This window comes from Symphalangus syndactylus, chromosome 3, assembly GCF_028878055.3.
Source record: "Symphalangus syndactylus isolate Jambi chromosome 3, NHGRI_mSymSyn1-v2.1_pri, whole genome shotgun sequence".
Classification (NCBI taxonomy): domain Eukaryota; kingdom Metazoa; phylum Chordata; class Mammalia; order Primates; family Hylobatidae; genus Symphalangus; species Symphalangus syndactylus.
In genome coordinates this window covers 86,446,735-86,464,030 of record NC_072425.2, presented here as the reverse complement: position 1 = coordinate 86,464,030, position 17,296 = coordinate 86,446,735, and the positions used below count along the sequence as shown (strand labels likewise).

Below are 17,296 nucleotides of genomic sequence, written 5' to 3'. Positions count from 1 at the left end.
AGTAATGGCTTATAACCAAAGTACACAATCAGTGTCAAAAAGAAAGACAGGGATGTGAACACACAGGTTCCCAGGAGACGCGGAGCCAGAACTTAGCATGGGATCCCAGCCCTGGTGAGTCAGAGCCCACGAGCATGCCCTGGCAGGTGGCCCGTTTGATTCTCCCGGCTCACAGGTTGCATGCTCTGTCTGTGACCCTCTGCCTACAAGACTTAGCAGATGAGCAAATGAAGGTCCAATCAAACAAGAACTAACAAGAAACGCAATATAACTTTTAAAATTAGAAATCACGAAATGCATCCCAGCACTTTGGGAGGCCGAGGTAGGTGGATCACTTGAGACCAGGAGTTCGAGACAGCCTGGCCAACATGGTGAAACTCCATCTCTACTGAAAATACAAAAATTAGCTAGGTGTGGTGGTGGGCGCATGTAATCCCAGCTACTCAGGAGACTGAGGCAGGAGAATCGCTTGAACCTGGGAGGCAGAGGTTACGGTGAGCCGAGATCATGGCACCGCACTCCAGCCTGGGCGACAGAGCTGTGGAGAGAAAGAAAGAAAGAGAGAGAGAAAGAAATAAAAAGTGCCAACTTTACAGAGAGCTCTGAGATGATGGTTTTTTACACCTTTTTAAATTTTTCTTGCTTTTCTTGTTCCTTATCAGCATTTCTCAACTTTTTTTCAGTCTGTGACTTCGGTGGGATCTGTCTCCCCACTCTTTGCCTGTCCTGCTCTGACCGTCCCATCTGACCCAGGTATGAACACAGAGTCCATCCACACAGTCCTCCCCAAGAGGAGCTTAGAGGAACTAGGGGCCATGGTAAGAAATTACAGTCGTCTGTGGGGCAAATAAAATACTATTTGCACAAAGGCAATTGCTTTGGCCAATCGAGTGCGAAGTCCTGACTTGGTAGATGTTTCCTAATGTCAGAAGACTGCGAAGAATTGCTCAAAAGAGCAACAAAAAACATCTAAACTTTAAAACATCAACTACTGCTATGAACCAGAGTCTATCCATACGTCCGGAAATTTAAAAATAACCAAGAGGGTGCTCTCTGTGTCAGTCAAATAGTGCACCTTTTGTGACCTCTTGTTACCTGCTGCCCAACCCACACACTCACTCACTCAAAAATCTTAATAGAATTTCCATTTTGTGGAGAATGGGTGGAAAGGAAGGGAGTCAAGAGAGCTGTGTCAGCTTCCAGCCATAGCCCTTTCCACCCTATCTGCAGGTTCCTGGAAAGAATGACGGTGGGATTTCTGATGCTGGGCCCTAAATCTAACTCTGCTCAGAGGTTTGGCTCTGGAACGTCATCCTGTTTCATTTTACACAGCTGTGCACACTCGTTACTGCATTGTATTTCTTTTGCCTCTATTTCCATATTTAGCCTTTAGTTAGAGGTTCTGAGCAAAACTTCCATTTCATTTGCAGTCATTCCATTGTAAAGAATTAGTGAAAATATACCATTTAGCTATAAATATTTGAGCTTTCGAATTCACATGATTAATAAAAGGAAAGTAAGTAAATGTGCAAGAAAGTTATTGTCCAGGCCCAGAGAACCAAGAAAACTCTGAAGGTAGAGGGCAAGCTGGAAAACTTCTGGAATGTAGCCTCTTATAAAAAAGGATCTGCTATAATAAGAAAGAGTGTGTTATTTTATATATATATATTTTAAGAGTGTTTTTATATAGGTGAGCTGAGGTATATATCTCATTACATTTATGTAAATATTCTCTATGAGAGCATGTTCTAAACATTTTTCAGAATTTTCCCATATAGACTAAAATCAGAGAACCTTGCTGCTGTTTATGTACATGAAATTTTAATTTGTTTTATAAATTTCTTGTGAGAATAGGAACAGCCTCCATTACTGACATAAGGTCTCCAAGCCTCAATCAATTCATAAGAATGTTTCAGAGTCTACTCTATGCCTGGCCCTGTTGTGAGTCTGTAGATATTTCTGTTTTAAATCATATCTTCTTTAATTTAATGAATGGAAAGTTATTGGAAGATGTGATGCACTGAAAAGGAAGTAATATCAGGTATATGGTGTTCTTATCCAAAACACATAACCTGAATCTACATCATACAACTCCAAAATGAGGAGCACTCTATTAAAAACCAGCCTATGTTCTTCAAAAATATTAATGTCATGAAAGACAAAGTTAGGAATGTTCCAGATTAAAGGAGACAAAAGAGATATGACAATAATATATAAAGCATGATCCTCAATTGGATCCCGAATTAGAGGGGGAATTGCTATAAAGGATGTTATTGGGATAATTGGCAAAATTTGGTGATTAGATAGTAGCATTGTATTGATGTTAAATTTCATGATTTTGATACTGCACTGTACTTACATTAAGAGAATGCCATTGATCTCTGGAAAAAGCAGATGAAGAAAATAAGAGTAAAGGAGTATGATGTTTGCAACTTATAGTTCATTATAAAACTAGTAAGTATATATGCTTACTACACACATATATGTAAATTAGATATCGTGCAAATGTGGCAAAATTTTAACATTGGTAAATCTGGGTAAAGGATACATGATAGTTCTTGTACTATTCTTAAACTTTTTTCGAGATGGAGTTTCGCTCTGTCGCCCAGGCTGGAGTGCAGCAGTGAACCTCAGCCTCCCAGGCTCAAGCGATTCTCCTACCTCAGCCTCTTGAGTAGCTGAGATTACAGGCGCCCACCACCATGCCAACTAAATTTTGTATTTTTAGTAGAGACAGAGTTTTACTGTGTTGGTCAGGCTGGTCTCAAACTACTGACCTCGTGATCCTCCCTCCTCAACCTCCCAACTGCTGGGATTACAGGCATGAGCCACCACTCCCGGCCCTCTTGTACTATTTTTGTAACTCTTCTGTATGTTTGAAATTATTTCAAAATAAAATTAAATTTTATAAAATTGTTGGTACATACACTACACTTGTCCTGAAATTAGTTGCCTTGCGAGATTTTACTCTTGGCTAACACTTAAACATTATCTTGAGCAAGGCACTGATGACTAGGTTGAGATCAAAAAGTTTTACAACCAAGTTTTGCAAGATTTATTTCTACTTTGAAAAGAAAGCTGGAGACGGACAGTCGGGTGTGGGGAGTAGTCATTAAATCAATTATGTGTAATGGGAACTCGGCCTCTACATTTCCACTTCTTTATTGCCACTCCTGGGAAATCGGTCAGAGAAAAAATACGAGATGCACATGCAAACATCTTCCCTGTGATACTCACTTTCCATAAAAATCAGGCACAACCCTGTACCCTTGCCCACTGGAGCATGTCACCCTCAGGGCTGGCAGGTCTCAGCATTCTCCTGGGCCAGGGCCCCCACGCCTTTCCCCACTTAGAGAGGCCCAAGCTGTGGCTCCTCCAGAAGCCTTTTCTGTCCCTCCAGAACCGTGCCGTCCAATACAGTAGCCGCTGGCACATGTGGCTGCAAGCTCCTGTGATGAGCTGGTCTGAACTGACATGTGCTGTCAGTGCAAAACCCACACTGGGTTTCAAAGACTTTGCACAAAAAAAAAATAAAAGACCTCGATAATTTCATATAGTGATTACATACTAAAATTACAATGTTTTAAATATATTGAATTGAATAAAGTACATTATTTAAATAATTTCAAGTACTGCTTTTTACTTTTTATTTGATGTGGCTACCAGGAAATTTAATATCATTCACGTTTCACTTCCACTATGAAATAGTAAAAAAAAAAAAATCATATACGTGGTTCACATTATGTGTGTATTAAGCAGCCCTACCCAGATGCGGATGAAACTGCACAGCCCCTTCCTCACGCCCTGGCTGCGCACCCTGTCATGCTCTGAGAGCATCTCCCCCTGCTTCTCCAGCTGGCTGCTCCCTCCTACAGCACTACAGGCTCCACAAAGCCAGGGGCCTTTTTCTTGGTCCCTCAGTTTCCAGCATTGTGCCTGCCATAGCTGATAAGGGTGTTGCTTAGCCAATTTAACTCCTCATTTAAGAACCAGGCCGGGCATGGTGGCTCACAGCTATAATCCCAGGGCTTTGAGAGGCTGAGGCAGGAAGATTGCTTGAGGCTAGGAGTTTGAGACCAGCTTGAGCAAGAGAGTGAGGCCTCATCTCTACAAAAAAAGAAAAAATTAGCAAGGCATGTTGGCCCACACCTGTAGTCCCAGCTGCTCGGGAGGCTTGAGCCCAGGAGCTGGAGGCTGCAGTGAGCCATGATCACGCCACTGCATTCCAACCTGGGCAACAGAGCGAGACCTTGTCTCTAAAGCAAAAACAAAATAAACCATATATGTATATATGGTTTTACAGTAACTAAGTCAAGTTATACTTCTTTCATAAAGACCTCTCTGTATCCTCCATGTCTCTGCACTCCTGTAGTTCTGTCTTTATGACTTAGTTTGACTGCCACATGATGTTTAGGATTCATTTTTAAATACTCCAGTAGATAATGTTACTGCAGAAGGTGGACAAAAGATTGGCCATATATTGATGATCACTGAAGTAGGTGAGGAGTACCTGGAAGTTCATTATGTTAGTCTATTTTTGTGTATGTTTGGAAATTCCTATAATAAAAAATGTAAATAATGTCTCATATTATGCCTACTTTGAGGGTTAATGTCTCATCTTCACAATGAGCGCCTATGCTCCTAAGACTGTTGTTCATGACTTGTAGATGATGGCTACTGTAGAAAAGAGGACCTACATCGGTACTTGCTGAATTAAACTATATTTTAGGTGCCAAAAATTCCATAGAGAAAAGCTGGATTTAGGTGTGAGAATAAAGATACAAGGTGCTATTCTAGCTTTCGTTTCCTGGCCTTTATTCTACAGTCAACCTCCTTTTTGATTTCTGCTCTAGCTTCTTCTCTCATGGGCTTATGATTAATCTTCAGTGAATGCCTGCAGTGCCCCTGCTCCAGTGTTCTGAGGCATTTCTGGATAGCCCATAGTTATCATAAAACTAAGAACCATCTGGGTGTAGTGACGCAAGCATCTAATGCCAGCTATAAGGGAGGCTGTAGCAGAGGATCACTTGAGCCCAGGCCTCCCAGGAGTTCAAGGCCAGGCTGGGCAGGGTAGTGACATCCCATCTCTTAAGTTAATTAATTAACTGGAAGCCAAGTTTGCATTCAGATTTCTATGTCGGCCCCTCCTTTTTTCTTACTCCATAGATCCCATTCTGCTTCTCTCACTATGTCTCCCTGTTCTACGGGTACTAAAGGTAGAAAAGAAAAGAGCACATTTGCCATTGCTTTCACATCTGCACAATAAGTGTTCATGTCTTATTCTCCTTCTATACTGTAATTCAGAGAAAGTGGTCTAAAAACAATACTAGGACAAAATATTGTGATCATCCACATTTTTATTTTTTTATTTTTATTATTTATTTATTTATTTGAGATGAAGTCTCGCTTTCTTTCCCAGGCTGGAGTTCAGTGGCTCAATCTCGGCTCACTGCAACCTCTGCCTCCCAGCTTCAAGCACTCCTGCCTCAGCCTCCCGAGTATCTGGGATTACAGGTGCCTGCCACCACACCCGGCTAATTTTTGTATTTTTAATAGAGATGGGGTTTCACCATGTTGGCCAGGCTGGTCTCAAACTCCTGAACTCAGATCTGCTTGCCTCGGCCTTCCAAAGTGCTGGGATTACAAGCGTGAGCCACTGCACCTGGCCATCATCCACATTTTTCTATACCTACTGCTCTTTGTCATTTCAAATGGAGCCAGTAATTCCATGAGAAGAGCCCTTTTTTAAAAAAACATTTGCAACCAGCACTCCAAGAAGAAAACCCTTTGCCTGCATCCAGTGTCAAATTCCTCTAGGTGAAAAAAACAGGCTAAAAACACAGTAGCCATTGTCATTGCAAAGGTGACTGAAAAGTATGCACTAACCTTTGTGATTCTTTTTTTTTTTTTGAGACAGAGTCTCACTTTGTCACCCAGGCTGGAGTGCAGTGGCTCTATCACAGCTCACTGCAGCCCTGACCTCTGGGCTCCATTGATTCTCCCACCTCAGCCTCCCGAGTAGCTGGGACTATAGGCATCCACTACTATGCCTGGCTAATTTTTTTTTTTTTTTTTTTTTTGTAGAGATGGGGTCTCACTATGTTACCCAGCCTGGTCTTGAACTCCTGAACTTAAGCGATCTTCCCACCTCCACCTCTCAAAGTGCTGGAATTACAGGGATGAGCCACCGCACCTGGCCTGTGATTCACTTTCTTTTCTTTTTCCAAAAAGCTAGGGAAACACATTTTGGTGGGAGAGTAATTTCAAAGCTTAGTAAACCTGGGAACAGGGATTTTGATTACCCATTCATGCAGAGAATACCCAGACAGGAGAGACCGAAGAACTATACACAAAGCAGAAGTCTCTGAGTCATTGGCTAATGCTTAAATCTGAAAACCATGACTCTGATTATGACATGTTAAAACACCCACATTGGGACAGGGCAGTCACGTGAGCTGTCTCTCTCTTTGAACTGATTCCTCTACCTGTAGTTTGTTCTTGCCTTTCTGTTCTGCCGAATATCGAAGCTTTGTTTCAACAAGTCTGTAACCTGTGAGAGGTACTTTCCATCACTGCTTCCATCACATGCTTTCTTCAAAAATAGAATTTGTTGAGCTGATGCAATGGTGTGCACCTGAAATCCCAGAGACTTGAGAGGCTGAAGAGGGGGAATTGCTTGAGCCCAGGAGTTCGAGTCCAACCTGGGCAACATAGTGAGACCTCATCTCTAAAAATAAAAATTAAAAAAAATTATTTTTACCATGTCGTCTGCTGTATAACTGTGCTAGACAGAATAACGGCCCCCGAAGACTTCCACATCCTAACCCCCAGGACCTGTACATATGTTATACGGCAAGGAGCAGATGAAAGGTTGCTAATCAGCTGGACTTAAGGCAAGGAGATGATTTCAGATTATCTAGGTGGGCCCAGTATAATCACGAGGGTCCTTGTGAGTGGGAGAGGGAGACGTGGGAATCAGTGCCAGAGGGCTGCCAGAGACAGAGAGGCCAACGAGCCAGGAAATGTGGGCAGCCCCTAGAAGCTGGAAAGGCAAGGAAATCAATTCTGCCCTAGAGCCGCCCTGCCAACACTGTGATGTTAGTCCAGTGAGGCCATTTCACACTTTGGCTTCCAGAAATGTAAGATCATAAATTTGTGTTGTTTTCAGACTCCAAGTTTCTGACCTTTTGTTGGGAGAAAAGGATCTTAACTAATTTTTATGATCTTGCTTACAAACACCAGTTTGAATTGAGCAATTCCTAAAATTAAAGATGTTAATTCCTTTTCTTCTTTCCCTGAAAAACTAAGGAAAACATTTTGGTAGGAGAGTAATTTCAAAGCTTAGTAAACCTGGAGACAGTTCAAATACCAGTTTAAACTGAGCAGTTCCTAAAATTAAAGATGTGAATTCCTTGGCAGTCTGCTGGGATTCCTGGGTGTGGCTGCTGCCTGCCGTTTCGAACGTCTCCTTTGGGGTGGCTGCCTTAGTCCTCACAGCCCAAGTATCGCTCCTCAAGTCGGGACTGTGGCCACCAGGAGGAGTGTCAGAAGCCAAGAGAAGGCAATTGGGGCATTTCTCAAAAGTTGACTATTCTTTGCTTTCCTCCACATCATTTCCTAACAGAATAATTATATCTGTAATTCCAGATAATTGAGATGTTTCCCTTTTCATTTCTCAACTGCCTTAAGGCGAGTTGATAGCAACCTTCATCCCCCCACCCAAGCTATATAATATATATACCAGACCTGGCCATTAGGATCTGAAGGGAACAATTTTTCTTTCTTTCTTTCTTTTTTTTTTTTTTAAAGAGATGAGGTCTCACTATGTTGCCCAGGCTGGACTCAAACTCCTGGGCTTAAGCAATCTTCCCGCTTCAGCTTCTCAAGTCACTGGGACTTCAGGTACACATCACTATACCAGCTCAAAATATTATTTCAACAAAATATTTCAAACTTTCTTTACAGTATAATTTTATCTTTCCAAAATAAACAAGCTTGAGAATATTCTTTATCCAAAATGGCCCCGTCTCTGAGTCCTACATAGAGTTAACTACTTTATATATTGTCAACCATTGATTATCAAGAGACAGATTATCCAACTTGTGGTTCTTTGGAATCAAGATCTTTCTCTTATTCTCTTATGCACCTCTGTCCAGCTGCCTACATTTTGACTCTTGTCCTATCAGTGTCCCTTCTCCTTGATGGTGCAGGGAAGGAAAAAAGACATAAAAGTTGATTTGATCATTGTGTCTCCCTAAACAAAACAAAGGTTTTGTTACAGAAGAGTTTAAAACTTCCAATTTATTTAGAGACAGGGTGGCTATCTGGCCAGAAATATGAGCCAGAACTGCGTCTGCAACAAAGGACAATAATACCTTTAAAAATGTTAATAGTAGCTTTTTCTTAAATTGAAAAGATTTTTTTTTAATTATAAAAGTTACGTGTTTGTCATAAAAAGCAAATAGTGCTGTAGGCAGCTGAGGTGGGAAGATCACTTGAGGCCAGGAGTTCAAGACCAGCCTGGGCAGCATAGTAAGATTTTGTCTCTACAAAAAATAAAAAGCAAATAAAAAATTAGCCGGGCGTGGTGGTGTGTGCCTGTAGTCCTACCTACTTGGAAGGCTGAGGTGGGAGGATCACTTGAGCCTAGGAATTCAAGACTGCAATGAGCTATAATCATGCCACTGCACTCCGGCCTGGGCAACAGAGTGAGAGCCTGTCTCTAAAAAAAAAAAAAAAAAAAAAGTTTTTAAGTAATTTAAAAAGCAAATAACTATCTACATTATTCACTTTACATTACATGAAACTAATATGTATTTCCATTATTCCTTTATTCATCTATATTTGAAAATTGTTTTGTTTCAGTCATGAATAATGTGTTCCCTTCGTTGTTTTCCCCTTCATATTTGCTACAAAGGCTGTAAAAGGCACTCTACAGAGTTGTGTGCCGCCTTAGGGATGGAAGTCAGCCACTCCTGCTGTATGGATTTTAGCTTCATAGGCTATTTCCATTCCTCCTTGACACACTGAACCATAAATCAATACCCCAAGTTTTACCCTCACCTGCAACCAAGGTTTCTACTGCACTGAAAATGGCCATGTGAATGTGAGTTTGAGAAAGGTCACATATGGTAAAGTTTTCATGTTGCCACATTTTCTGCATATTCTGTAACCAGGAATGATTTGACTGTATAAATTTATGCTACAAACACACTTGTTTGTACATTTAATGTCCGCTTTCTATAATATGAAAGACTACACAGAACGTTTTATGCAATTGGCCCTGAGTAACGCAACACATAAATGCTTTGAGAGCAGTTACCAAAAATTATGCAGATTATTACAAAAGTTATATGGAACTGCACAGATATTCTAAATGTGCTTTTGAGTAAATTTCTCAGCTACCAGAGGCCTGGGCAGCTGTTTCCAGCACATCCTGGCACAACATTCATGTTATCATCCACTTATTTATTCCACAATTTCAAATGATTGATGAGACACCTCCCCCATCTTTGCTTCCTCTTGGAGGAAAAAAAATATACAAGCAATCACGAGCACAGGAGGAGGTGGACATACTACATCATAGGAAAGAATGCGTAACTGTGAACTCTAAACATGAGCTGGGTGCCTGATGCAGTATAGGAACCACAGTAAGTTGATAATCAGTGAGGCTGGAGGATTGAAATTTTATTTGGTAAAGAATATTGAGCCAGGGGCGGTGGCTCACACCTGTAATCCCAGCACTTTGGGAAGCCAAGGCGGGCAGATCACGAGGTCAGGAGTTCGAGACCAGCCTGGCCAACATAGTGAAACCTGCCTCTACTAAAAATACAAAAAATTAGCCAGGCATGGTGGCGGGCACCTGTAATCCCAGCTACTCGGGAGGCTGAGGCAGGAGAATGGCTTGAACCTGGGAGGTGGAAGTTGCAGTGAGCTGAGATCATGCCATTGCACTCCAGCCTGGGCGACAGTGTGAGACTCCATCTCAAAAAAAAAAAAAAAAAAAAAAAGAATATTGAACTAGAATCTATAGGAAAAAAATCTCCTTGAGTCTAGTAAATGTGGAGTCACAAAATTGAAATAATGTGCATCTGAAAAGTGAATAAATAGATGCCAAGAAGGAGTGAGTCATAAGCACATGAGTTGTAAGACGTTGAACTTGAGAGACCAGATCAGGCAATGCCGCTTAATACCATCACATGATCCTCCCGAGGCCCTGTATTTAATTAAAATAGAGAGGGAGGCACCACAGATGCCAGAAGAACATTGTTGCTCTTGGTGGATGGGCCCAGAGGAATTCAGAGTTAAACCTTGAGTGCCTGCGTCCGTGAGAATTCAGCATGGAATGTCTCTACTATTTCCTGGGATTTCTGCTCCTGGCTGCCAGATTGCCGCTTGACGCCGCCAAACGTGAGTAACCCTCAATTTCTATGTTTAACCCCTTCTCTGGCCATTGGCTGAAATGATGGCTAATAATATCCTCTGAACTAGAGGTTGGACTGAAGTTCTTCAGGAAGCATTCATCTCTGGCTCACTCATCTCTTCTGCAAACTGTTGGGAAGGCTGAAACTACAGCAAAATGCCTCCAACTCCATTCTTTGCTTTCGGCTCATGGAAAGTAAAAACCATGCAGCCCTTCTCTTGTGAAGCTTTTTTTCCATTGCAATTGCAACCCATTCTTGCCAGACAGTGGTTGGGGGAGGGTTGGACAGCCTCCAGCCACAGAACAAAGCAACTCCACCAACTAAACTATGTCCAGCTTCCATCCAAAAGGGTGGAGACCTCACATGAAATGGAGTCTCCAATCTGGAGACAAACTTACGAATCTCCCCAGCCCAGAAGCTATTGCTCCTCCTGCGGGGCTTCCTCACAGACCTGCAGGAGCTTGCTGGGAGAGGAGCTGAAGCCCGGACTCTCTACCCTGGTCAGGCAGGAGAGGCCAGGGCATTTTTAACAATACTGATACCCACACAATGAGACCGGAATCTTTGGGAGTGGGGTCAGAGGATCCTTGTTTTAAAAGTTCCTCTTGGGATCTGCCTATGCAGCCAGGGTCCAGACCACTAAAGCAGTGTGCAGATTTCGCGAAAGGAAGAGAGCTGAGCCGCTGTAACCCTGGGCCTGGGATTGCGGGGACGGGACGGATGGGAAACTGCCAGAGGCGCAGCGGCTTCTGGTTAGAGCCACAGAGGCCTGAGACGTGGGCCGCGCCCCGGCCCAGGAGACCCCGCGGCCGCGCCCTAACCCTCGGTCTCCCTACTGCGACTGCGACCCGGGAAAACGCCTGCGTTTTTGGAAAGGAAGTCCCATCACAGGGAGCTGACCTGGTGTCAGCGCATAGCACGTGCCGGGCCCGCAGTGCGCCGCGCGTCCTCCTAGCAGCCCTCGGAGCCCGGCACTGTGATGGTCCCGCTTCCCACACGAGGACACGGGCCACAGAGTGGGCAAGGAACTCGCCCCAAGCCACACAGCGAGTAAGTTGAGGAGGCAGCCTTCCATCCCGACCTCTGTCCTTCCTGCCCGGGTTTGGGGTTGGACAGGCTCGGGCTCCCCGCCAGCCTACAGGCTGGGTCTCCAGTGGCTTTGCTCCGTTTCCTCATTTCCTTCAAAAAGAGGAGTTTTCGTTTCCTCATTTGCGAAACTGGGTAATTGTGTTCTTGTGAGATCAGCTGCTTGGCGTGGGAGACATGCATGGTGGGGATTGTTCCTACGGAGGCAGACCTGCACCCACCCTCAGGATACCTCCCAGGACAGGCTCCTTTAAAGAAGAAGGAACACAGAATAGACCCGATGGGGGACACCTGCCCTTATTCCGGCCTCTTTCACCAGTCCATTTCGCTCTGCTCAATAAAACAGATTAGCAGGAGGCTGAATCCGCGCTGTCAGCTCAAGAGGAGTCCTCAGCCTCTTGGGCAGTGTAACAAACCCCAGCCATTCACCAGGTTCACCTTGCTTTGGACTAAATATTCTGCCCAGAAAAAAATAAGGGCAGGCAGAATGTAACAGTGTATCAAGCACCAAAGATTTCCTGCCATTTTCCATTCGTAGCCCTGAAGGAAGGAGAAGGTGTGGACAAGGTAGCTGGCGGCAGCGCAGCCACCACCTCTCTGCTGGTGGACACAGCAAGGAGGCCAAAGTGTGGAGGGAGAGTCAGCTGCAGCAAATTTGGGGTTGGACAGGTTCGGTCTCCCCCGCCAGCCTACCGGCTGGGTCTCCAGTGGCTTTGCTCCATTTCCTCATTTCCTTCAAAACGAGGAGTTTTCGTTTCCACATTTGCAAAACTGGGTAATTGTGTTCTTGTGAGATCAGCTGCTTGGCGTGGGAGACATGCATGGTGGGTGCGAGCTCACCCACCATTGATGGGTGATTCTCCTTTGAGGTACGACCTCAAATTTACCTTCACATTTATTGCCCCCAAAACCCACCCCCACAGGCTTTTATTTTTCTTTTAAAATCTGCTTACTATTGGGGTTTCTTTTAATCAATTTTTTTAGAGACAGGGTCTTACTCTCACCCAGGCTGGAGTGCAATGGTGTGATCACAGCTCACTGCAGCCTCCAACTCCTGGGCTAAAGGTGATCTTCCACCTCAGCCTCCTGAGTAGCTGGGACCACAGGCACGTGCCACCACACCCAGCTAATTTTTGTATTTTTTGTAGAAAGGGTATCTTACTACGTTGCCCAGGCTGGCCTCAAACTCCTGGGCTCAATCCTGCCTTGGCCTCCCAGAATGCTAGGACTACAGGCGTGAGCCACCTCATCCAGATGGGTTTATTTTATTTTTTAAATGTTTGTAGAGACAGGGTTTTGCCATGTTGCCCATGCTGGTCTGGAACTCCTGGGCTCAGGCAATTGCCCACCCTCAGCCTTCCAAAGTGTTGGGATTACAGGTATGAGCCATTGCATCCGGCCTTTATTTTAAATTCAACTTTTTATTGTGAGGTATTTATAGATTCACATACTGTTGTAAGAAATAATACAGAGAGATCCCCTTGCACCCTTTACCCAGTTTGCCCCAGTGGTACCATCATGTAAAACACGACATCACAGCCCAGATATTGACACTGATACAGTCAAAACACAGCAGAGCTCCATCACCAAAGTATTCTCATGGCTATAGATGTATAGCCAAATCTACTTCCCTCTTTCCAACCCTCACCCAGTCCCTGGCAACTGCTAATCTGGTTTCCATATTTATCATTTTGTCATTTCCAAAATTCTATACAAATGGAATTATCCAGTATGTAACCTTTTGAGATTTGCTTTTTTTTAAACCCAACATAATTTCCTGGAACTTTATTGATTTATTGAAGTAACTGCATCAATAGTTTTTTCCTCTTTGTCACAGAGTAGTATTCCATGGTATGGATGTACCACAGTTAACCATTCACCCATTAAAAGACATCTGGGTTATTTCAGTTTGGGCTATTATGAATAAGGCTGCTATAAACATTCATGTGCAGATCTCTGTGAGAATATCAGTTTTGTTTCTCTGGGACGCATGCCAAAGGGTACAATTTCTTGGTTGTATGATAGTTGCATGTTTAGTTTTGCAAGAAACTAACAGAGTGTCTGTACCATTTTACATTTCCACTAGCAATGTGTGAGCAATCCAGTTCCTCTACATCCTTGTAAGCATTTGATGTTGTCACTGCTTTTTAGTTAAGTCTTACTGACAGGGACATAGTGATATTTCACTACTGGCTAATGATGTTGAATATCTTCTTGTGTGTTTATTTGCCACGAGATGAATGAAATGGTGAAATATCATTTCATTAATTTTTACCAATTTTTCTAATTGAATCCCATGGTTTTCTTATAGTGAGTTTTGAAAATTCTTTATATATTCTAAATACTAGTCCTTTATTGGAAGTGTAGTTTACAAATAATTTCTCCCAGTCTGTAGCTTGCCTTTTCATCCTCTTTCATACCATGTTTCAGAGAGCAAAGGTTTTTTATTTTAATGAGTTCCAATTTCCTGTTATGGGTTGTGTTCGTGTCAAGTCTTAGAATTCTTGCCTAGTCCTAGATCCTGAAGATTTCACCTATGCCTTTTGCTTTTTACAGCACCATATGTTGAAAAGCCTATCTTCCCTCCATTGGATTGTTTTTGCATCTTTGTCCAAAATCAAGCCGGGCACTGTAGTGCTTGCCCGTGGTCCCAGCTAATCGGAAGGCTGGGGCAGGTAGATCACTTGAGCCCAGGAGTTTGAGTCCAGCCTGAGCAACATAGTGAGACCCCCATCTCTCAAAAAAAAAAATAGTAGAGCATGCTTGTGTGGATCTATTTCTGGATTCTCTCTTGTATTCCATTGGCCTATGTGCCTATCCCTTGTAACTATCCTTTTAAGTTTGTACTTTTCCTTGACTTCTAACATTTAAAATCAGAAGAGAAATCTGTGTTCTGATTATGTTCCTGGAAACAATAACTTTCTTTCAAGATCTGAGGAAGAGGAAATTTCCAAAGCAACACATCAAATGCTGTAGACCATCAGAATGTTGAAGATTTATGGACCTTCCTAGTAGTATATTCGACACTCTCTGGAACAGTGGAAAGAACTTGTCCTGGGAATCAAAAGATGTGAATCTTGGTTTCTACTAAAGATGACCCTAGGTGAATCATATCATTTCTCTAGGCCTGAATTTCTTCATATATAAAATGAAGGGATTTGAACTAAATAATCTTAGTTCTTTTCATATGACTCAAGTGAATTTCCAATTACAAATATTTATTGATAAACACAAATGTCCTCCCTTCACTTAATATCTATTTCCAAATAGGAACAATCTCATAGAATCACAGGAAATTTGGCTTTTGTCAGATTTGAAGGCCCAGAGAAGACACATGGCCTGAGGTCACACAGCCTGTTTAATAACGGAACCAAGGCTAGAAAACAGGTTCCATGACTCCGACTTCGCTGCTCTTTCCCATTCTCTCTGCCTCCTGGAGAAGAAGGGAACGTATTGCTCCCTTCTCCTACCAGAGAAGAGGAATAGAAGAAATAGGTCAGAGACATGCATCCAATATGGCTTCTCTGAGCACCCACTCAATATCACACCTCATGGAGGATCTCTCCCAGGATTTAAGAGAACAAGACAGAGTTTCTCTCTTCCAAGAGTCTATAGCCAGGCCAAGACATAGAACCATAGAAATTAATGGGAGAACAATTTAAGACCATTGGCTGAGGAATACAGACAATTGAGCTTTGGGCTGTAACAAAATAGGCTAAGACGTTTATTATCTTAGTCAGTCCCGAGATAAGCAGGACTAGAGTAACAGCTCAACAGTTTCATTGAAGGCTCCATTTCTTTTCATCTTTCCACTCTGACACCCTTAATGTGTTGGCTGTTTCCTCATATTTGTGTCCTCATGGTTAAATATGGCTGTCATAGCTCTGGGCATCACATCATTACACTACCATCTCCAAAATCAATTCTGAGGAGGAAAAAATTGAATTTGTTCTCACATATCTCTTGTTATAAAGGAGGAAAACCTTTCTCAGAAGTTCCCAGAAGACTGCTTCTCAGCTCTCATTGACCAGGATCAAATCATCTATCTGCTCCTGCCCAAATTGTAAGGAAAGCTAGGAAGTGATACCCTGGAATTTTGAACTGTTAGAGTGGAAACTCTGCCAGCAAGGAGAAAAAAGGAGGAGGGGTGCAGGCATGAAACAGTTTATTGGAGGCAACCAGCCGGTCTGCTACAATTCTCAAAAGAAAGAGACCATGTGACCACCAGACTGGTCAGGCAAGGCAAAAAGGAGACACTAACTCAAGATTAGAAAGAATTTTAAAAGAACTGTAATATTATAAACCTAGAGCAACCACTTAGAACAAAATAAGTGAAAGAGGTATCACTAACAAGCTAGTTGTAGAGGTAAAATGGAATCCAAATATACCTCCAAAGAGTATAGGAAAAGAAGGAAAAAAGAACAAGTGGAACAAATAGAAAACAAATAACAGGGTAATACACTTAAATTTCATCATATTGATCATTACATTAAATGTGAATTATCTAAACACTCCAACTAAAAGGCAGAGGTTGTCAGACTGGATTCTTAAACATCCAATTATATGCTTTCTATGAGAACCTCTCTTCAAATATAAAAATGCACACAGGTTTAAAATGTAAGGATGAGTAGAAACATACATCAATCTAAACATTTTTAAAGTAAAAGAATGGAAAAAGATATACCAGTTAAACACTAAGCATTCATATCAAAGTATTCTTTAGAACAAGGGATATTACCAGGGATAAAGAGTATCAATTCTTATTGAGAAAAGGGTCAGTTCATCAAGAAGCTGTAACAATTCTAAATGTATAGTATGCACCTGACAACAGAGCTTCAAAATACATACAGCAAAAACTGGAAGAAGAAACAGGCAATTGGAAAAACCACAATTATAGTTGGAGATTTCAAGATTTCTCTCTCAGTAACTGAAATAACAAGTAGAAAATCAGTAGGAACAGAGAAAACTCAAAAAACACTATCAACTAGCTTGACATAAATGACATTTAAAAAGAAAACACTCTACCCAACAAATGTAGACTACACAAAGTATATGGAACATTCACCAAGACAGACCATTAAAAAGCTGTTTATCAGTCAACTTCCTGGTACTAGTACGGGTCGCTTGGAATTTTGAAGGCATTCCTGAGCCTGGCATTCCTTTAGCCAAGTGAGTAGTTCAGAATGGGGAAAAAATTCAAAAATCTGAAGATTATTGGCATCAGTGTTTTCCTAATAATATTGTATCAAATTTAAATATTCAGAGGATGTGTATTGAGAAGCCAAGTGATGGCTAAAAAATATTGACTTTCAAAATTTTTCTTTGATTCATTTAAAGTTCATAAAGACATAGGGTCTGAATGCTTGTAATCAAGGTATTTCCAGGAGACTTGCTTTAAAAAACAAAGCACCCTCTGTTTACTTGATTCACTGAATATAATGTGTATGTGCTTTTCAACAGTAAGACATAAAAAGTTTCTTTAACCACTGTGAGGTGATTACTAAATGAAGAATGGAATTTGTTTTTCGAATATTGATACAGGATTTCATGATGTGCTGAGCAATGAAAGACCTTCTGCTTACATGAGGGAGCACAACCAGTTAAATGGCTGGTCTTCTGATGAAAATGACTGGAATGAAAAACTCTACCCAGTGTGGAAGAGGGGAGACATGAGGTGGAAAAACTCCTGGAAGGGTAAGTCAAAAGATTCAACCCAAACACCTGCAATTTCCTACTTCAGTAAGTCTTATAGATGGTAAAGCCTTTTAGATCACACGGCTCACGTC

The 17,296-nt window shown here is 42.1% G+C and overlaps 1 protein-coding gene across 5 annotated transcripts in view; it reads left to right on the top strand.

Moving 5' to 3' along the window:
- GPNMB (glycoprotein nmb) overlaps positions 1-17,296 on the top strand; it is a 64,065-nt gene that overhangs the window by 23,368 nt on the left and 23,401 nt on the right. For 2 of the 5 annotated variants that reach the window (XM_055272430.1, XM_055272429.1), the window contains exons 2-3: positions 684-753; positions 17,052-17,204. In XM_055272430.1, coding sequence (XP_055128405.1) covers positions 684-753; positions 17,052-17,204 — 223 coding nt within the window. Of the gene's footprint in view, positions 1-683; positions 754-2,365; positions 2,455-10,252; positions 10,411-17,051; positions 17,205-17,296 lie in introns of those variants that run through there. The other 3 variants (XM_055272432.2, XM_055272431.2, XM_063636314.1) reach the window with 2 other exon arrangements.